The sequence below is a fragment of the Clupea harengus genome, chromosome 11 (genome assembly GCF_900700415.2).
Source record: "Clupea harengus chromosome 11, Ch_v2.0.2, whole genome shotgun sequence".
Lineage (NCBI taxonomy): Eukaryota > Metazoa > Chordata > Actinopteri > Clupeiformes > Clupeidae > Clupea > Clupea harengus.
Genome location: NC_045162.1, coordinates 2,848,370 through 2,871,199, shown reverse-complemented (window position 1 = coordinate 2,871,199; position 22,830 = coordinate 2,848,370). Strand labels below are relative to the sequence as shown.

Here is a 22,830-nt window from a genome sequence, read left to right as displayed (position 1 = left end):
CGCACACACACACCCCCACAGATACACAACCATCCATCTCTTTCCTCTGTTCTCTGCCTGTCTGCCTCCCGATCTCTTGGCTCTCTCACTCTGTGACTACGCTTTGGAGCCCTGGCCGGGCCCTCCCTGCATGCTGAAGTACTCGGTGAAGTGGGAGGAGAGGCGGAGGCTGGGCGGCGAGTGGGCCACGATGCGCGGGGGAAAGGGCGGGAGTGGTGGGGGGGTCAGGTTGGATATGAGGTCGGCCGTGGTGGTGATGATCTTCTGCTCGCTGTTCCGAGGCACCTCCTGACTCTTGCGCACCCCTGCCTCATCCACAGTCTTCATCGGGGCCTGCAGATCAACAGAAGAGGGATAGTGTGTATACACGCCTCCATATCCGAGGTTCCTCCCACCTTCAAGTCCACTTGAAATCTTACTGCTAAAAGGGTTATGGGAAGAATGACTAATACAGCATGCAGAACAATGTAGGGTACTTATTAAGAACATTTAGTTTTCTAAGACTGCACAAAGAATTTGCCAGTTATTTACAATACAGGAAAACAATTAAATAGGTCTAATTGCCTTCATTGTGGCCACCATACAAACATTCATAGAAGGGTGAGAGGAGTCTGTGAGAGTCCCAGTCGTCAGCATCAGCATCAGCTCAGCATCAGCATCAGCATCAGCATCAGCATCAGCATCAGCTCCCATGTCTCTTTCCCATCCCCCGCCCCTCTCACTCACTGCGTTTATGGAGAAGAGCTCGGTGAAGTTGGGCTGCGAGTCGCCCAGGAAGCTGCTGTTCCCGTAGGCGTGGTGAGGGAAGGTCTCTCCCCCAGCACCCTTAGGGCTGGGCAGCAGGATGCCGATCTGGGACGTCCGCACGTGGTAGGGGAAGTTCTTATTGGCCGCTGAGGGCCGTGTGATGGCCTGGAGAGGACAGAGTGAGAGGACAGAGAACTGGTAGACAGGAACATACAGTCATCCAGACAGAGACACACATAGAGTACATACATGCAGTTAACGTGTGACAAACAACTAGGTGTTCACACACACACCCACCCACCAATCAACCCACAGGCAGGCACACACACACACACACATACAAACCCACCAATCAACCCACAGGCACACACACACACACACACACACACACAAAAGCATCTACAAAACACAAGCACAGACCTAAAAACCCATTAATGAATTGATGAAACTGAACTGCCATTATAGAGATGAGACAAATAACATGGCAAGTCCTGACATGATGAACTCCAACTCCAGGGAGCTTCGTGTGCAAAGGCGTTGCATTATTAATGAAGATCTACCCACCAGGAAGACGATGTGGGCGTAGAGGTGGATGCCCAGCTGGATGCCGTTGACAATCTTCTCCCGGGCCCAGCGAGGGATCCCAAAGTTGGCAATCAGAGCCATCACTGGCACCGCAAAGAACCTGGGGCAACACACACCCAGATCAGACCCAGATGGCCTTCAGACAGCGGCCCTGCCAACACTGAACAGCTACCTGTCTGAGTGTGAGAGACTCACTCTGGCTGGAGCCGGACCAACCCTTCCAAAGCCTGAGCAAACAGCGGATTGATTGATTGGACCCCTTGCCTCCATATTAATGGGCTAATTTCAGCATACGCTAATATCAAGCTGAGGCTGAGAAATACTGCACCATTACGTACATCTCAGATTCTCTTTTCTTCCACCATTTCCCCCAAGACAAGGAAGGAAACAAGGGGGATAAACCTTGTGGTGCATCGGAGGTCTGGATTCCAAGAAAAGCACCACTTTTAAGTTCTGTAAGCACTGTATTAGTGAAAAAGCCATTTGTTGTGACTCACCAGAGGGTGTAGGCGGAGAAGAATGGGATGTAGAAGGGCTGTTTCTCGGGGTAGCGCTTCAGCGAGACGAGCACGGCGTAGCAGAACCACACGTAGGCCAGCAGCTGCAGCCCCATCAGGCCATACCCGGCCGGGCTGTCGTACGCGTACAGAACCTCACCCGGGTCAAAGAACTGCAGGTCAGAGAGAAGAGGCTCAGTGATGGGAAATATTGGTTCCTAATGTCAATTTTTCTTTCTTGACTTTTTCTCCGCCATCTCAAGCGTGGAATTACAGATATGATACATGAGGGCTCACACACTGAAGGGTGTGTGGTGTGAGCGATCAGAAATGTTTTGTTTGTTGACCCAGACTCCAGGGTGAGAGTGAGAATTCTGATCTTTGAGGAAATTGACATTTTCCTTGCTGATGCTGAACTGTCGATGACTGTAGACTTCTGGCACCAGAGCAGAAATTGAGGTAAAAGCCACACACCACAATACTTATATAGAATGCTACACTAAATCTGAGCGAGTACATTGTGCAAAATCAGCTTAATCTCAATAAATATAATACATATACAATAATATAATACAAATAATCATCAGAAAAAAAAAACGTTTATATTTATAATCATAATTATCAACAAAACCACACTCAAGGCCCTTGAGAAAGTTGAATCTGCCATGGAGATCTCTTAACCTTTGAGACCAAGTCATTTAATATCTTTCTTTGGTTTACCGTGGAATAGAAGAATCCATTCACACCGCGTAGGAAATTGTAACCGAAGAGTATAAAATAACTCACTGTGACACTGTGGTGCCCCAAGGGTTAATTAGGCTTTTCATGAGAGTCTGACACATTCTCTCCTTTCACAGAACATCTAATGTTCCACTCAGGGACTTCAGATTGAGAATTTACCTCCTTTGCTTTTGTGTACAAACACAAACAGACATACAATGTAAACACAGGCTGACAGAAATACACAGTGTGCTCACATACGATGCCAGTGTGGTTAGTACATCATTTCCTGTTTATTTATCTCTGGAATATCTGTGTTTGTAACCCCCCCCCATTTTTCCTTCTGTGAGGCGCATTGTGTTACCTCCTGGTATGAAATGCAGTGTACAAATAAAGTTTTATTGATTGATTGGTTGATAGATTGATTGATTGACGTAGGGACACTCATAGTCAGGGATGGATTAACGAACGCGCCTACCGGGCCCAGGCCCAGGGGTCCATGAGCTCAGGGGGCCCCTAGACCAGAGCCTCTGCGTGAAGTCGCTGTTATGTATCTCTTATTTGTGGTTGAAAAAGGTGTATTTCATTCATTTGCTAATGGCTTTAATTGAGTGTACCTGTGCTGTGTGTAATGCGACAGTGATCAAGCATGTTTTTATTGGGACTGGTAAGGATACCTTATGCTATATATTCCCTCAAAATGGCAAACCTGCAACATGTCCAGGCCCAGGGGCTGGTTTCTTAATCCGTCCATGCTCATAGTACACACGTATATGTATAATACACAAGGAGCAGAAATTCTCTCTCTCTCTCTCTCTCTCTGTCTCTCTCTGTCTCTCTCTCTCTCTCAGCTTACACACATACACACAAACTGAACCGAAACGTGACCAGACAGACAGCATCTTGATGAAACGCGACCGATCGGGGCGGCAGTCTGAGTTCCTGTTGCCTCCAGTGCTCAAGGTGCGGCCCGCAGCATTCGAGCCTCCGCCCCTTCACCCCAACCCCCCGACAGGCCACCCAATCTGGGTCAGCTAACCTCTAACTGTTCCCCAGGACCACTGGGTCGGACCGCACTGGGTTACATTACACCACAGCGGCGTCGAATAGACAGGGATACTCCAGCCTACTGCCTTACATTATTCATGTGTATGAGTAGGTCTCTCTCTCTCTCTCTCTATATATATATATTTATATATATATATATACACAGTATGCTTGTGTGGATGTGTGTGTCTGGCACTGACATGTGTGTGTGTATGTGCTTCTGTGTATATGTCTGAGTGTGTATAGACCTGCCCGTGTGTGAGTGTGTTTATGTGGAGGGCTTACATGCACCTGTATGTTTATGTGTGGGTGTATCCTCTCCACAGCCCGAGAACAACAAGAGCAAGCCTGGCACACTAACGAGTCAACGAGAGCAAGCCTGGCACACTAACGAGTCAACGAGAGCAAGCCTGGCACACTAACGAGTCCTACAGAGAGTCTGACGAGTAAAAATGCAAAATCATGTCTCCAAGCTATCCGCAGCTCAAAACCGAATATCATGTGGTCTGAATGCCTACGAACCAGTACCCAGACAAAAAGACGTAATATTCTTCTTCATCTCAATATTCTTCAATATTCATCTGTCTACTTCTATAATCCAGAATTGATTTATGCCATTCTCAGGCATTCTTCATGCCATTCAGGCCACAAAACAAACACACCTAGCATAAACAAAGGTAATATGAGCATTAACCAAAATGAAGTTGACGTGTTTCTTTCACCTATCAGAGAGAATGCAAACCAGCACAATGCTATACAGTGTGGTAGAGTGGCAGCAGTGTAGTGGTGCAGTGTTATTCGGTTCTGGGTAGTGTAGTGTAGTGTAGTGTAGTGTAGTGTGGTATAGTGTAGTGTGGTATAGTGTAGTGTAGTGTAGTGTAGTGTAGATTAGTGTAGTGTAGTGTAGTGTAGTGTAGATTAGTGTAGATTAGTGTAGTGTAGTGTAGATTAGTGTAGTGTAGTGTAGTGTAGTGTTATTCGGTGCTGGGTAGTGTAGTGTAGTGTAGTGTAGTGTAGATTAGTGTAGTGTAGTGTAGTGTAGTGTAGATTAGTGTAGTGTAGTGTAGTGTAGTGTAGTGTAGATTAGTGTAGTGTAGTGTAGTGTAGTGTAGTGTAGTAGTGTAGTGTTATTCGGTGCTGGGTAGTGTAGATTAGTGTAGTGTAGTGTAGTGTAGTGTAGTGTAGTGTTATTCGGTGCTGGGTAGTGTAGTGTAGTGTAGTGTGGTATAGTGTAGTGTAGTGTTATTCGGTGCTGGGTAGTGTAGTGTAGTGTAGTGTAGAGTAGTGTAGTGTAGTGTAGCTGTGTAGTGTAGTGTAGTGTAGTGTAGTGTAGTGGTGTAGTGTAAAGCCCGAATTATAGATCTGCGTCGGTGTCCGTCCGTTTTACGGATGGGCGGGGAAACAGATTCGGACGTACTGTTTTTGATTTATACTTCTTCGACGGCTGTGGGTGTTGAAAACAATTCACCGCTAGAACAGTGGGTGGAGCAGCGGTTTTTTGGTCACAGACGAGCTACTACGCTACCTCTTTGAGTGATAGAATTCGTCGATTGTTTATCTCCCTCCTCCCAGCCGTCACGTCATCAAGACGAACAGGTGTAGTCACATGGGTCTTTGAGACACACTACATTACAATGAATAGTCTGTCTAACGCTATATATTCACTTGAAAAGGCAAACTTATCTCCATCATGGTAGGTATTATTTGTGTGAAAAATAGTAGCAATCTATAACAAAATGATATGCTTATCTTACATACACTATAGAAACTATTAAAAATGATTCAATGAAATGAATACTATCTCATTTTCTTTGGTATTTTTTGTCATATTCAGATTTGTAATGATGATTGCTGGGTAATATGTATGCTGTTGTCCAATGTCAAGTCTCTATTTGATCATGTGACGAGAGGATATGATAGTTTAGGCGCAACATCTGAACGTCAAGACCAACAACCTGACTGGGCAAATAAATATCTGTGACAACTTGATTACAGGAGGCAAACTGGTATCAGGGAAGAAGTAAAAAATAAACTGTCATCTGGAGAGTTTAAAAGAATACAAAACGAGGGGGAATCTACTGTATGGAGATATTTCTGCTTAGTAGTCAACGCGGATTTATTAAACCTGGATGGTTGGGGGAGAGAGATGAACGTCAAAACCGACAAACTGGGCCAGAGGCAAAAGCACCTGCAAGCTGAAAACAATGGCTTTCAAACATAAGCGTGATAAGGCATTGAACATTCCATATTTAAATATCTTAATAAGTAGTCAAGTCAACGTGTCTGCCTCACGTGATGGAGAAGTTCGTTTTTGAGACTAAAATAAATCACATTTAGGATAATAGCCTTCTTGTGTGCGGGGATTTTTTTTATGTCCTAGCTGTGACAACGCGATTACAGGAGGCAAACTCAGGGGCGGCCCTAGCACATTTGGCGCTCTAGGCGAGCTTCACTACTGGCGCCCCCCCCCCAAATAAAAAATATGTTTTTCCCCCACGAAAACGGAATTGCAACTTTCAAACGCTATTTTGCCCTGTAAGACTGCATTTTTTTCACATAAACACAACAACGATCGCGACGATGAACAAACATTAATTCAAGAACAAATCACTGAGAAAATGTCACCCCTGTGCTGGACTACGCTCCGGCCACGCCCCCTGTTCAACTGTTTATGGACACACACACACCACCACGTCATCTTCCAAATCGCCTGCAAATAATGTTTTCTTAGTCTTCTAAAAGTGAATCTAAAATGATATAACAAAAGTATGTATAATCATAATTTGTTAAATGTAGCTATTATGTAGTTATTAAGCATTTTGGTGTATTTGGACAGTCTGACATTTTTTTATTCCAAGATGCATAGCTCTTGATTAGTTGAATCATGTCTAATTAAACTGGCTAGCTCGCTCCACCTAAACTAAAGCTGTCCAAATGTGATTACTTTTTATGACACAAAATGACGCAAATTGCGGTACAGCTGAACTTGAACTGATGTTTCGACTGAATGGCAATAACAAGGAACGTCACAAGTCACTGGCTAGCTAGCGTTAGCTAACTGGCAAGATTACATATTCAATCCATACAATAGTTGACAATACAACACTTGGATTTTTACCAGTATTCCTCACTTGTTGACAAGTTGCCGTGTTTGGCTTCCTTAATGGGTGTGCTATGCAACGAGTAAGATATGTGTAGTGTTGTTGCACTGGCTATTGGCTTTATATGTGCGCCCCTATTTTAGTCTTTTTTTGTATAATGTAGAATAAATGGACATATCATGTTTTATATACCCGCCTCTGTAAAATCCTTAAAGAACTATGTGACAGGGAGTAGGAAAACTTTCAATGATAAGGTACATCTTTTCTTCTTAACTCCACTAAAGTGCCAGGGGCAATTCACGCATTGTGAACGTTTTCTTATCTGGAATTCGTTCTAGGCTAGAACAGGATTTAAGGATGTACCTTTCTCCTTGGCACGTTTCTCTTCTTCTTCCTTTCTTTTCTTCTTAAATTGCGCCCCGGATGGCTTTTGACTCTAACCAAACGCCTCACTGTGCTAGCATGTTCTGACAACACCAAGGACGTACGTACCCCTTCCGTTTTCGATTTTTGGCTCATTTTACCCTAATGTTAGATTTTTTTTTAAAGTCAAAATATTGGTTGGAGATATAAAAGGGGGCGCAAAAAAAAAACACAATGCTTGTTTTTTTTTTTTTTTTTTTTTTTTTTTTTTGCTGGGCGCAGTTTTTTGCGCCCCCCTCTGAGTGGCGCCCTAGGCGACCGCCTATACCGCCTGTAGGAAAAACCGCCTCTGGGCAAACTGGTATCAGGGAATAAGTTAAAAAAGAAACTGTCATCTGGAGAGTTTAAAACAATACAAAACGAGGGGGAATCTACTGTATGGAGATATTCCTGCTTAGTAGTCAAGGCATTGAACATTCCATATTTAAATATCTTAATAAGTAGTCAAGTAAACGTGTTTGCTTCACATGCTTCTCCCCTGTACAAAAGCGTCGGCTAAATGACTAAATGTAAATGGATTAAACCTCGATTGTTGGACTATGTAGATCGTTTTATAACGAACTTTGTGCACTTAAAGTTTTTAAAAAAAGAAACTGTCATCTGGAGAGTTTAAAACGACACTCGAGGGGAAATTTACTGTAGGCCTGTGGAGATATTTCTGTCGGATGGCATCATATTCTATGCGGATTCTAATGAGGCTGTTTGATATGTCCAATGTAAGAAGTGTGAAGCCTTAATGAAATATGATTGATGCCATCCTCTTTCTCCACAACATGGATTAAACATCGATGGTTGGACTATGTAGATACTTTTATAAGGAATGTGTCCGTGTACTTACATTTTTCAAAAGATAATCTTCAATGGTAAGACTTGTTTTATTCGCGCCTCTTCTGGTGTAGCATATAACGTGAGTTTTATTTAGGCATATCAGATGCATAGCGTGTGTAATGTGTAGGCCATTTCATTCCGTTCTTGCAATGTGAATAATTAATTTCAATATGCTTATATCCCTTTTGTGCGCGCTTGTGCGTTTAACGGGGCTTGTTTGTGTGAGCCAGTGCATTTATCATTCATCTGTTGATGCTCGAGTTTAATAAAGGCAGGCTATTCTTAAGAAACGTATGTAAATGTGTCAGTACTATGAACAGTTGAGACATTGACTCATTGGGGTTCGGACTAAATATTTTACTTGCTGTCGGGCTGGGGTAGGGCTGGGACAAGTCAGCGCGATAAGGCATTGAACATTCCATATTTAACTTGGCATAGTCGCCCCATAATGCCGTGCGGCGGGCACATACTTTTCTCGATGTGATGCAGCGCATAGACATATATACATGTCTATGATGCAGCGCCCAACGATGTTATTTAACAATGTTCCTTACTGTTCTAATTGCATGTCGTTGTTCTGTGTTGGGACGGAGTTTATACAGGTGTGTGACGGTAGCACAGTCTGTTCGTGATAACTTGTAGCAGGGCATAAAGCCCGTGCCATTTTGACATTGTATTGTGTTTAGTGTTTAATTAAAAGCCATAACAAATATTCCACACTTCCGTGATTTGTTACAATATCTTAATAAGTAGTGAAGTCAACGTGGATTCTATGGATTAAATTCATTTATTGACACATCTTTTCAGGACGGCCACAGCGCTTTAAAACGACGTGTTTATAAGTTACATTATTCAAAGATGGTAGATAAAAGGCGAGATAATCGCCAGGTGTAATAAGCCTACTTTCTCATTATGTGTGTGTGTTAGGGTTTGTAATGCAATGGTGTTGGCTGCAAGTTAACTCCACTTCACGTTAAGGTTAGCTTTTGTATATGAGCATTCATTTCAACTGTTCCATCATCTGAAATATCACGGTGTCGAAAAACAAACCTTTGATCTAAACAGAATATTCAGTATGGAATGGGAATATTTCAGAGCAGGGCTATCTTTTATCGCGTTTGACAAATATGCTCCGATTGCTGTGATGTCTCCTGTGAGAATGGGATAGTATTCTCTCCTATGAATTCGCGGTCATTTGAGCGTCCTTATAAGTGTTTCAGAAATATCTTCAGACCTCTTCTGTTATGTTTGTTCATAATCAACTAGAAGAAGCTTGTGAGACGGTCTACAGGCTATTCATAAAAAACATACGTAAATGTGTCATTAGTATGAACAGTTGAGACATTGACTATGTCTGGTTGGATTCCGACAATATATTTGAATGGCTGTCTGGCTCGGGCACTACTCTGTCGGACGCAGGCCGGGCTCGGACAGAAATATTCGGCTGATCCACACTCTATAACAGAATAGGAACAGATAGGGAATGAAACAGGAAATGTGAGATTCCGGAAATTATGTCGTTAGGAAATGATTTCGTTAGCGGACCAATCACAGCCAAGGGGGTATCCGTCGCTATCCGTTCGTATCCGAAAAAGTTACAAAAATCGAGAGGTGCACGTCGGTGTCCGTCCAGCTCTCCGAAGGGCTCGGATGGGCTCGGATGGGCGTTCCACCACGGGGAAGGGTGTTGCCAAGGCGTGGCTATGAGTCCGGACGGACACCGACGCAGATCTATAATTCGGGCATTATTCGGTGCTGGGTAGTGTAGTGTAGTGTAGTGTGGTGTAGTGTAGTGTAGTGTAGTGTAGTGTAGTGTAGTGTAGTGTAGTGTAGTGTAGTGTAGCTGTGTAGTGTAGTGTAGTGTAGTGTAGTGCAGTGTTAATTTCGTTGACGAAAACTATGACGAAAAATATTCGTTAACGACCTTTTTCCCGTGACTAAGACGAGACTAAGACGTGACGAAAACGGATCTTTATAAATAAAAACTATGACTAAATCTATTTTAACTTTCGTTGACGAGACGAGACGAGACGAAAATGTTGGTGGTTGACTAAGTCACAATTGTTTTTTTTTTCTAAACTTGTATGCACATCATTGGTTGAATGTTGCCCGGTCCTGTATCTATCCCTCCTCCACTCCCTGAGATGGCCAGACATGCAAGTGACGCCCTATGGCTTAACGTTATGATGGCTGAAGTTCAAGCACTCGGTACTGGAAGACAAATAAGAATAGATATCTGGACAGTCTTAAATTATAACTTGACAGAAAATAAAACACAATGCACCGCAATAACTGGAGAGAAACCGTGTGGCTTCAAAATACATGGGAAGAACACAACAAGAGGCACCTGAAAGCGCACAAGACAACCCTGCCATTTATGCCAAGGTAAATTAGCTAGTAACTGTCAATGATAATTAGCTAATGTTAACTAGTTATTCGAATATATTAGCCAACGTTAAGTTAACTTCAAAGGGGCAGTCGAGTGTATAGGTTGTGTCAGCTTGGATAACTAGCTAGTCATTTTCGATTGAAACCTCCCGTTTGGCTTGGCAAATGAGTTCCAAAACTTTTAGCTAGCTAACGTTGGCTAACTATGAGGTAGCATAGCTAAGTTATACTAGCTATCGATAACTAGCTAGTAAACACATTGCAGAATGGACTATAGGACAGGCAACGCATGACATTAATCAAGAAAAAATGAATGAATATGTGATTGGTTTACATATCCTTGTCTATTTATGCAATTGTTATTAGCACTACTTTCAACTCTCAAACTATCCGTCTAGCTAAATACTGTATGTTGGTTATCAGATTGCACAGCAATTCATATGGAGGATATGTGGTTGATTTAAACTAAGGCCAGGTAGTCATAGTAGTTGTATTGTGTTATCAGATCATTTGAATCTTCAAAATCTAGACTTGATATTCTCTTATATTTTAATGATAATACTGTTAATTAAGTATTGCCTTAAAATTATTATTTACATTGAATTCATTGGAATTCAGCTGTAGGCATAGGAGACCTGTATCTTAGAGACTAATTGCATCCACAGTTTACGTAGTGCAAGCTTGACTATTATGCAGTTGTAGACACAACACAAGGGGTCCCCGGGCCTGAGAAGGGATGGAAAGGAGTTTAATGTGACTATAAGATGGACTTAATTTTTAGTTTAATGTGACTAAAACTAGACTAAAATGTAATGAGACTTCGTCGACTAAAACTAGACTAAAATGTTCTGAGTTTTCGTCGACGAAAACTAGACGAAAACTAAGCAGGATAAAAATGAATAAAAGTGACTAAAACTAATATGCATTTTCGTCTAAAGACTAAGACTAAGACTAAATCTAAAATAGCTGCCAAAATTAACACTGGTGTAGTGGTGTAGTGCTATTCGGTGCTGGGTAGTGTAGTGTAGTGTAGTGTAGTGTGCTGTAGTGTAGTGTAGTGTAGTGCAGTGTAGTGTAGTGTGCTGTAGTGTAGTGTAGTGTAGTGTAGTGCAGTGTAGTGTAGTGTGCTGTAGTGTAGTGTAGTGTAGTGTAGAGTAGTGTAGTGTAGTGTAGTGTAGTGCAGTGTAGTGTACTGTAGTGTTATTCGGTGCTGGGTAGTGTAGTGTGGTGTAGTGTAGTGTAGTGTAGTGTAGCGGTGTAGTGTAGTGTAGTGTTATTCGGTGCTGGGTAGTGTAGTGTAGTGTAGTGTAGTGTAGAGTAGTGTAGTGTAGCTGTGTAGTGTAGTGTAGTGGTGTAGTGCTATTCGGTGCTGGGTAGTGTAGTGTAGTGTAGTGTGCTGTAGTGTAGTGTAGTGTAGTGTAGTGTAGTGTAGTGTGCTGTAGTGTAGAGTAGTGTAGTGTAGTGTAGTGCAGTGTAGTGTAGTGTAGTGTAGTGTAGTGTTATTCGGTGCTGGGTAGTGTAGTGTAGTGTAGTGTAGTGTGCTGTAGTGTAGTGTAGTGTAGAGTAGTGTAGTGTGGTGTAGTGTAGTGTAGCGGTGTAGTTTAGTGTAGTGTAGTGTAGTGGTGTAGTGTAGTGTAGTGTAGTAGTGTAGTGTAGTGTAGATTAGTGTAGTGTAGATTAGTGTAGTGTAGATTAGTGTAGTGTAGTGTAGTGTAGATTAGTGTAGTGTAGATTAGTGTAGTGTAGTGTAGTGTAGTGTTATTCGGTGCTGGGTAGTGTAGTGTAGTGTAGTGTGCTGTAGTGTAGTGTGCTGTAGTGTAGTGTAGTGTAGTGTAGAGTAGTGTAGTGTAGTGTAGTGTAGTGCAGTGCAGTGTAGTGTAGTGTAGTGTAATGTTATTCGGTGCTGGGTAGTGTAGTGTGCTGTAGTGTAGTGTAGTGTGCTGTAGTGTAGTGTAGTGTAGTGTAGTGTAGTAGTGTAGTGTAGTGTAGTGTAGTGTGGTGTGGTGTGCTGTAGTGTAGTGTAGTGTAGTAGTGTAGTGTAGTGTTATTCGGTGCTGGGTAGTGTAGTGTGGTGTAGTATAGTGTAGTGTAGTGTGCTGTAGTGTAGTGTAGTGTAGTGTAGTGTAGTGTAGTGTGCTGTAGTGTGGTGTAGTGTAGTGTAGTGTAGTGTAGTGTAGTGTAGTGTAGTAGTGTAGTGTAGTGTAGTAGTGTAGTGTAGTGTAGTGTAGTGTGGTGTGCTGTAGTGTAGTGTAGCGTAGCGTAGCGTAGCGTAGCGTAGTGTAGTGTTATTCGGTGCTGGGTAGCGTAGCGTAGCGTAGCGTAGTGTGCTGTACGGGGAGCTACTGAGTGGACTCTTACCTCTGCCTCATATATGAAGAGGATGACATGGGTGATGGTGTAGACGGTCATGTAGATGGACAACTTCACAGAGCCACTGTGGCTGATGCGCGCCCTGGGGGATTAGAACATTAGCATCGATTAGCATATGAAATATAATGGCAGGTGTGTGTGTGTGTGCTGTGTGTGTGCTGTGTGCTGTGTGCTGTGTGCGAGTGTGTGTGTGTGTGTGTGTGCTGTGTGCGAGTGTGTGTGTGTGTGTGTGTTATGTGAGGGTTTTGCAAGTCAGGGACAAACGGGGGAGTTTAATCCAGTGTCAGCAGTTGACTGACAAGCTGTGACAAGCAGAACATCAGCATTAGCAGTGTAAGTGCCCAGCCTCTAGAGCTTGGACACGAACACACACACACACACACACACACACACACACACACACGCACACGTACACACACACACACACGTACACACACACACACAGTTTCACCTACCTGGTCACTGTGAAGCCTTTCCCCAGCAGAATCAGCATAAGCAGGAAGATCAAGAAACTGACAGAGAACAATAATTTCCCTGGAGAGAGGAGAAGAGAGTTGGGAGGCAAGGGAATGGTGGAGAGAGAGAGGGAGAGAGAGAGGGAGAGAGAGGGGGGGTTAAAGAAAGAGAGAGAGGGAGAGAGAGAGGGAGGAAAGAGAGATCCACAGGGAGAGACAGAGAGGTGGCTGTAAGTAGGTTATAATATTTGAAAGCGTTACTCCCCACTGACACACAAAATCAGGTCAACAGGCAAGGACACTACCACACGTAAACACACACATGCGCACACACACACACACACATAAATAAAGACATACATGCACACACACGCGCGCGCACACACACACACACACACACACACACACACACACACACTCTTACAAAGACATACATGCACACACACACGCACACACACACAGACACACACACACACACACACAAACACACTCTTACAAAGACACAACCTACAAATGAATGCCGCAAATGCAGCCCTCTGCAGTTGGCATAATGAGGAGGATGTGCTCACCCATCATTTTCAGGCCGCCGCTGCCAAAGCCGTCCCTGGCATACAGGCCCCAGTACATGCAGTGGAACAGCAGACTGAGCACTGAGAGAGAGGAAGACACACACACACACACACACACACACACAGGAGGGAGAGAAAGAAAGGGGACATTAGAGCCTAAAAAAAGAGAGAGAGAGAAAGGAAGGAGGAGAGGAAGCTCAGATACAGAGATGTTGGAGGAGGAGAGGGGGGAGAGTGATGAACAGAACAGAGGAGAGGAGAGGGAGGGAGGGAGGGAATATATTTGGGGAGGCAGTGGAGATGCTGATGGAAAGGCACTGTCATGCATACAGTGTGTCCAATCTCATTGGAATATTAATGTGTGTGTGTCTCTGAGTGAGTTCAGGACATGAGTGAGTGAGTGTGTGTGTGTGTATGCGTGTGCGTGCGTGTGTGTATGTGTGTGCGTGTGTGTATGTGTGTGTGTGTGTATGCGTGTGGGTGCACGTGTGGATGTGTGCGTGTGTGTGTGTGTGTGTGTGTGTGTGTCAGCATACAGTACTGGCAAAGGCTTTAGGCATTTGTCTTAACACAATGACTTCTTTCTTCTGCATCAGCGTGTCTATTTAGATTTATTTCGATTCTTAAACATTGTTTCGTAAGCATTTTCATGCGTGTGTGTATCTGTGTATGTGTGCATGTGTGTGCATGTGTGTGTATGTGTGTATGTGTGTATGTGTGTGTATGTGTGTGTATGTGTGTGTGTGTGTCAGCATTTTCATCTTGGTGATTGCTAAGTAAAAGCTATTCATGTCATTTTGAAAGCATCCACACTAGAGCAATGTTTCACACTTCTGCACAGGGCTGTATGTGAAGGAGAACATGAGGGCTCGTGCCTACTTACCCTCCACTCCCTAAAGCATTGTTTTTTTACAGGGCTGTATGTGAAGGAGATCATGAGGGCGTGCGGGTGTGTGTGTATGTGTGTGTGTGTGTGTGTGTGTGTGTGTGTGTGTATGCGCGTGTGTGCGTGTGTGTATCGTGACTGCTTACCCTCCACTCCCGCCGCCGTCATAAACATCTTATAGGTGGTGTGGAGAAGCTGTCTTCCCTTCAGGTTATCTGAGGAGATATCAACCATGAGAGAGAAAGAGATTCATCAAGAGAACGCAGATGGAGAAGCTGTCTTCCCTTCAGGTTATCTAAGGAGATATCAACCATTAGAGAGAAAGAGATTCATCAAGAGACCGCAGATGGATATCAACAATGAGAGAGAAAGAGATTGATCAAGAGATAGAGAGATACGGACACAGAGAGAGAGATAAAGGGAAAGAAAGAGAAAGAGAGTTAGAGAGAGAGAGAGAGAGTGGATAGCTGAAGTATTCACTAAAAATAGTCGCCTTGCAGGCTTCAAATGCGCACAAAGAGGGCTGTCTTTTCTGATAAAAAAAGGCCTGGCATGCTGAGAGTGGAAATTGACTGCGCTGTCACATTCATAATTTACCAGCGACTTAATCCGTTAATCTGGAGTTGGTGAGAGGAGTGGGATGACATGTGAATTTAGGATCCTTCATTTGCATTGAGTCTCCTCAACCCCGCCATGTTTACACATTAACTCTGGTAATCTAACTGATGTAATTCACCCCATTCACTAACTGACAATGGCGTGGTCCTTAGCCACTGCGTGTTCTGTAATAAAATCTATATTAAAGGAGTTATTATCCACCTGGCCAGGGGCTGTGTAGTCACATATATATTATGCAGGAGCCTTTAAGCTGTTCTCCGTGTACTGAAGAGCTGGGGAGGAACTCACGTGCAAAGTAGCAGGAGATGGTGAATACGACTACAAAGATCACGAGGAAGGTGATGTCGGTCTCCAGAATTCCTGGACAAAAGATTAGAAGAGAATGAGAGAAGTTTATTTTGTTTACAGTCACTGTTCGTACGGAATATCCAAATTGAATTCCATACAAGTAGGAGTATTTATGGACCACAACTAGAAGCCAGGGGGGAGAACGTTCCCTTTTGATTGGTTGTTCGTGTTCAGAGCTGAAGGGTGAGAAAGAGTGCTGTTTTATCCTGGTGCACCTCCAGCGCCGTGAAACTCACCGAACTCGTCAGCCGAGAAATGGCGAGTCCAGAAGGATTGGCCATTGGTTAGTTTCAGCTCGTACTCCAACTGCAATCCGTCTCCCTGTGCAATAGAAAGGAAGAACACAAAAAGAAACAAAAAAAGAATGAGGGAGACACAGAGAGAGAGAGAGAGAGAGAGAGAGAGAGATACAGACACAGGCAAGAGAGAGAGAGAGAGAGAGAGAGATACAGACACAGGCAAGAGAGAGAGAGAGAGAGAGAGAGAGAGAGATACAGACACAGGCAAGAGAGAGAGAGAGAGAGAGAGAGATACAGACACAGGCAAGAGAGAGAGAGAGAGAGAGAGAGAGGGAGAGAGATACAGACACAGGCAATTAACATCATGAGAAACAGAGGAAAGAGGGAGTTGGCAGCAGACAGAAACCAGAGAGAACAAGAGAGGGAAGAGACAGCAAGAGAGACAGCGAGAGAGAGACAGCGAGAGAGAGGGAGAGAGAGGGAGCAAGAGGAACAGAGTGAGAGAAAGAAAGAGGCCTATTACCACCAGAGATCATCTCATATAAGAGACTTCAAAGCGCAGGGAGTTTGCAGTTGCTGAGCTGATTTGAGCGAATAGGAAAAAAGCCTTTGATTTCCTGTGGCGGAGAGGAGAGGAGAGGAGAAACTCATCTAACAAGGGCGAGGAGCATGAAGCCTACCCTGCCTCAGAATGAGCACTGTTGCTGAAGACAGAGAGAGAGGAGGGGGAGATAGTTTTTGTTGAAATACAGAAATATTGGCCGAGAACTACAGAAAGAAAGAAAGAAAGAAAGAAAGAAAGAAAAAAGTTGAGAAATGAAAGGCAGGCCCAGCTAAAAGAAAAACAACAGCTGATGAGCTGAGCAGCTCGGAGGAGGAGGTGAGGAGGAGCAGACGCTGAAGAAACAGACCACCAGAGAGAAACCAGGCAGGAGAAACCACACATAGAGAGATAATAGACAGACAGAGAGAATGTGTGTGTGTGAGAGAGAGAGGGAGAGGAAGAGAGAGAGAAAAGACAGAGAGAGAGAGTGTGTGTGTGTGTGAGAGAAGAAGAGAGAGGAAAGAGAGATAGATAGAGAGAGAGTGAGAGAGAGCGAGAGTGAGAGAGAGAGAACACAATGACAAAATTTGGCAGACGACAGCGAGGGCTTTCCCACGGGCCGCGGCGCAGACAGACAGAGCTTCAGCGGCAGTCCGACACCATTTAACCTCACGTCCATCAGCTCCACACACACACACACACACACACACACACCATTTAACCTCACGTCCATCAGCTCCACACACACACACACACACACACACACACACATCACTCTGGACACGGCCTCTCAAACACACGGCACCCGGTTACACACGCCCGTCTTCACCAGCCGACACGTCTTTAAATACATCACTCTTTGCCACGAAACTACCTTTCCAATATGTTGGGGGGAAAGTTTGCGCTGTCATGAGAAATGAGATCTATCGCAGTCACTGTCAGTCTGCCTTTCAGCTCGTCCTTCGACTACGGTAGGATACACATCTTTGGACCTGGTATTCTAAAGAGGCAGAAGCATCCCTTCAAATGCATTTCTAAGTGCACAAAAAAAAAAAACTTATTTTCCAACAAAAATATTCTGGTCATATTCAGTCTCGCTAAAGCAGAACACAAGGCTGGAAATGTCTTCCCCTTCAAATGAGAACATCCATTTAAATCAAGGCCGCTACACCACCCGGCATGGCTTTAAACTTCCGTTCCGCCAGACCCTTTCAAACTCGAAAAAATCCCTTAAAAGATGCATGCCGCTTTCATGCACCGCAAGCTGCCTCTCCAAATGTCGTAATGCCCTTCAGATTAATGTTCACGGATGCTCATTCGTTTGTTCTCTCACTTGCAAACACACATTTACATTCACACACACACACACACACACAAACTCACACTCACACACACACTCACGCACACACACACACACACACACACTCACCCCGCACTTGCTGAGAGCGATGTACCACCACCTCTCTCTGACCGAGCGGAAACTGCGCCCCCCCACACAGCTGAGAGACTCCTCATCACCCTCCACCTCCACCTGGGGATAGAGACACACAAAGTGACACAAACACACACACACACACACACACACACACAGAATAGACAAAACCATACACACAAAAGGCGTAGACACACAAATGAATTCAGGAAATGCATGAGTACACACACATACACACACACACACATACACACACACACACTGAGGCAAATATACACCCTCAAACATGTACATAACAGACTGATATACTCATGTGTGGCATATTTAAACCTTTCTGTTGCAGCATGCACAGACACAAACACACACACACACACACTATAGCGACATTGTGCACATATACCAAACACACATTCAAAGCAGCATCCACACACCTGTACACACACACATTTTCTCAAACTCATGTACACACACACACACACACACCACACACACACACACACACACACACACCACACACACCACACACACACACGCCTCAGGGTAGTCACCTCGTCAACCACACCTCTATACTGCGAGAGAACACCTTTATAAGCAAACCCACGAGAGCTCAAAAGGAGGCACACAAACCCCCCCACCACACACACACACACACACACACAAACAAAGACACACACAAACAAACACCCACACACACATGCAAACACATACACACACACGCAAATACATACACACACACACACACACAAACACCCACCCACACACATGCATACACACACACACACACACACACACACAAACGCCCACAAACCCACATAAAAATACGCATTCACACCGCAGGCTTGTCAGGTTTTGAGCTACACCTCCACACATCCATAACAAGCAGACACCTTGCTCACAAACCTCAGTCACACCCAACTTTCTCACTTTATTTATGCCTCCCGCATTAGACACCCCCATACACACTCCAAAATAAGTAAACAGCTTCACATATGGCAGTTAAACATCCATCAACACACATATGCATTCAACACATACACATACGCACCCATTAACAGACATATGCATTCAACACATACACATACGCACCCATTAACACACATATGCATTCAACACATACACATACGCACCCATTAACACACATATGCATTCAACACACACACACACACACACACACAAAGACATACACAAACAAACACCCACACACATACGCACCCATCAACACACATATGCATTCAACACATACACATACGCACCCATCAACAGACATATTCAACACATACACATACGCACCCATTAACACACATATGCATTCAACAGACATTCTCTCTGCCTCAGCCCCAGACCCGCCCCCCCCCCCCCCCCCCCCCCTGCTGATGGTCTGTGGTCTTACCTCACAGCCAGACCACTTGTAGTCCGTGGTCAGGTTGATGACCTGGTTATTCTCTGGCCGCAGCACGCCCTCCCTCTGGTAGCAGTCCTGCATTTGGATATATCCGGTGAAGATTACAAATACCGGCAACATGCCACACACACACACACACACACACACACACAGAGCATGGCGTTCTCTCACCTTATCTGGCCTCTTGTATACTGCTGGCCATTGTGAGCTGTCATCAAAGTACAGCAATATGTTCTGACAGCAGCGTGACTAAGAGAGATAGAGAGAGAGAGAGAGTGTGAGAGAGAGAGAGAGAGAAACAGAGAGTGAGAGAGTGGGAGGAACAGAGAGTGTGAGAGAGAGAGAAACAGAGAGAGAGAGAGAGAAACACAGAGTGAGTGAGTGAGTGTGAGAGACAGAGAGAGAGAGAGAGAGATTGAGAGGAAGTGATTAATTCCAGAAGGAGCCTTAAACTCTGCCACTCTGACTGGAGGATAGAGGGAGGGAGCGAGTGACTAAGGGACTGACAAGCTTAAGAAGACCAGGAACATGGAGGAGAAAGGGTGACAGATTGAGATGAGAGAGAGACCAGGAACACGGAGGAGAAAGGGTGACAGATTGAGATGGTCTGAGAGGAGAGACCAGGAACACGGAGGAGAAAGGGTGACAGATTGAGATGAGAGAGAGACCAGGAACACGGAGGAGAAAGGGTGACAGATTGAGATGAGAGAGAGACCAGTAATGGAGGAGAAAGGGTGACAGATTGAGATGAGAGAGAGACCAGGAACACGGAGGAGAAAGGGTGACAGATTGAGATGGTCTGAGAGGAGAGACCAGAGGAGAAAGGGTGACAGATTGAGATGAGAGAGAGACCAGTAATGGAGGAGAAAGGGGGACAGATTGAGATGAGAGAGAGACCAGTAATGGAGGAGAAAGGGTGACAGATTGAGATGAGAGAGAGACCAGTAATGGAGGAGAAAGGGGGACAGATTGAGATGCAGTGTAGCGCCTGGCTGAGGAAACGAAAGGAGGAAAAGGGGGGTTGTAGTAGGTCATAAAAATAGGTGGGTAGTTCCTGAAGAAACCCCATTAAAACACACACAGACACACACAGACAGACACACACAGACAAAATGTGTGATAATATCAAGATAACTCCAGGAAATATTTGGCACACAAGGAGACAGAGAAATCCACTGCAAAATGTCACTGAAGAGAGATGCATGATGATTTGGGGGGGTGGGGGGGGGGGTTAAGCAAGGTGCAAAGGGAGCAATAGAAAAAGGAGAGAGAAATAGAAGATACAGAAAGATACACAAATATAAAGAAAAGGAGCGTTGCAGTTATTAGAGGATGAGGATGTCAGTGAAGAGAAGAGTAGGGTAACTACCTTTGGGTACCGGAACCTGAAGTCCAACCGGCCAAAATTGGTCAGGAAACAGAAGCGGGTCAGGAAAACCCAATCCTGAAAGAGAGAAGAGGGGAGAGATGAGTTTGAGGTCAAGAGGAGAGGGGAGGTGAGGAGAGGAGAGGGGAGGAGAGCAGAGGAGAGGGGAGGAGAGATGAGTTTGAGGTCAAGAGGAGAGGAGAGGAGAGGAGAGAAGAGGAGAGATGAGTTTGAGGTCAAGAGGAGAGGAGAGGAGAGGAGAGGGGAGGGGAGGGGAGATGAGTTTGAGGTCAAGAGGAGAGGAGAGGAGAGGAGAGATGAGTTTGAGGTCAAGATGAGAGGAGAGGAGAGGAGAGATGAGTTTGAGGTCAAGAGGAGAGGAGAGGGGAGGGGAGAGGAGAGGAGAGGAGAGGAGAGGGGAGGAGAGGGGAGATGAGTTTGAGGTCAAGAGGGGAGGGGAGGAGAGGGGAGATGAGTTTGAGGTCAAGAGGAGAGGAGAGGAGAGGAGAGGGGAGATGAGTTTGAGGTCAAGATGAGAGGAGAGGAGAGGAGAGGAGAGATGAGTTTGAGGTCAAGATGAGAGGAGAGGAGAGGGGAGATCAGTTTGCGATCAAGAGGAGAGGAGAGGAGAGATGAGTTTGAGATCAGAGGAGGGGAGAGGAGAGGAGAGGGGTGGAGAGGGGAGATGAGTTTGAGGTCAAGAGGAGAGGAGTAGTGAGGAGAGATGGAGGAAAAGAACAGGCCGAAGAGGATGAGGAGGATAAAGGGCAAGAGGAAAAAGGGGGAGAGAGAGAATAAAAGAGAGAGAGGGAGAGAGAGAGGGCTGGAGGGCAAACACATTAAAAGTCAGCGGGCCCCGTCCAGTCCGCAGCAGAGTGCTGATGGTGTCGTTTATGGCTCCTGTGTACCACGCCGCACAGTATCAGCCAATGGGGTGTGTGCTGTCGTTTATGGCTCCTGTGTACCACGCCGCACAGTATCAGTCAATGGGGTGTGTGCTGTCGTTTATGGCTCCTGTGTACCACGCCGCACAGTATCAGCCAATGGGGTGTGTGCTGTCGTTTATGGCTCCTGTGTACCACGCCGCACAGTATCAGTCAATGGGGTGTGTGCTGTCGTTTATGGCTCCTGTGTACCACGCCGCACAGTATCAGCCAATGGGGTGTGTGCTGAGCGCAGGCCGGCGATACACTCCAGCACGCCGGATTAGTCTTCCCTTCCTCACACACCATCACTGCTCAATGGAGTGGAAAAACATACCGGGAGTGGGTGTGCCAACTCTACACCCCGCCGCCATCTTGGCTCTGTCTCTATTGTCCTGGGGGTCAGCGCATCGCCGTGGCGACGGAGGACACCCCACCCCACCCCCAGGAAACTCTGACCCCTGACTGAAGTCTACGAACAAGAGCCAGGTGAGTGGCCACTTTGGCCAAGACGGACAGGGTCATGTGACAGGTACTATCTGGTGCTTCTGTGACAAGAGCTCCTTGTTTCGAGGTGTTAGCGTGCATGGCCGGCCACCGGCAGCAGTCATAAACACACCGAACCCACTCAGACGACACAACAACACAGCTCAGTTCCTCTTTACTGTCATGGCAACTGCCACATGCCTCACTCGCCAGCTGCCATAGAAACTGAAAGAGGCCCCACTCCAATGAGCGCAAGCAGGCCCAGTGCTGAGTGCTGAGGAGGTGGAGGCCATAATGGTCTGTCTTCATTTTCCTTCCATTTCTCTCTCTGGCCATCTTGTCAAAGGTTTTTTTTTTTGTTTTTTTTTTCAATTTAATCTCCCTTTGGCAAACATACATTCGCATCAAAAGTAAATGATAATAACAGTAAAAGGAATAAAAAGAAAACGAATGATTCTTTCTCTGTTGCTTCCTTTCCTCTGAATGGCTATTGCATTGGCTCTGTTGCTGTGCTGGGCCTCACAGTGAGTGTTCTCAGGAGCCTGACCTGTGGAGCTCAGCTGGCGTGATGAGAGTGTTCTCAGAGTGTTCTCATGAGCACAGAGCACCGGTATGAAGGCAGACACAAAAAGCAAACATCCCCACCTGAAGATGAACGATGGTAATTATGCGCTGTCATAGCAGAAAGATTGCTTATGCACGTTTCACCCAAAAAGGTTTTCCATCATTAAATTAATGTCTCCTCTGGGGACCCTGTTATTAATTTTTCGCTTTTTTTTTTGTGCACTGATTTTAACTCTAACTCTTCCTCTGCATTTTTTGTCTCTTTCTCCAACCCCTTTTTCTGTTTTTCTTC

General features: G+C 45.1%; 1 protein-coding gene across 1 annotated transcript in view; it reads right to left on the bottom strand.

The window, feature by feature from the left end:
• Positions 1-19: 19 nt before the first annotated feature.
• Positions 20-22,830, bottom strand: part of tmem145 (transmembrane protein 145) — a 26,637-nt gene continuing 3,826 nt past the window's right edge. Inside the window, exons 2-15 of the mRNA XM_031577107.1 lie at positions 20,569-20,643; positions 19,371-19,448; positions 19,188-19,274; positions 17,795-17,896; positions 15,819-15,903; positions 15,523-15,594; positions 14,763-14,831; positions 13,731-13,811; positions 13,162-13,240; positions 12,695-12,788; positions 1,830-2,002; positions 1,312-1,432; positions 727-912; positions 20-333 (exon numbers count right to left, since the gene is read on the bottom strand). Coding sequence (XP_031432967.1) covers positions 97-333; positions 727-912; positions 1,312-1,432; positions 1,830-2,002; positions 12,695-12,788; positions 13,162-13,240; positions 13,731-13,811; positions 14,763-14,831; positions 15,523-15,594; positions 15,819-15,903; positions 17,795-17,896; positions 19,188-19,274; positions 19,371-19,448; positions 20,569-20,643 — 1,539 coding nt within the window. The 3' untranslated portion in view covers positions 20-96. The remainder of the gene's footprint in view (positions 334-726; positions 913-1,311; positions 1,433-1,829; positions 2,003-12,694; positions 12,789-13,161; positions 13,241-13,730; positions 13,812-14,762; positions 14,832-15,522; positions 15,595-15,818; positions 15,904-17,794; positions 17,897-19,187; positions 19,275-19,370; positions 19,449-20,568; positions 20,644-22,830) is intronic.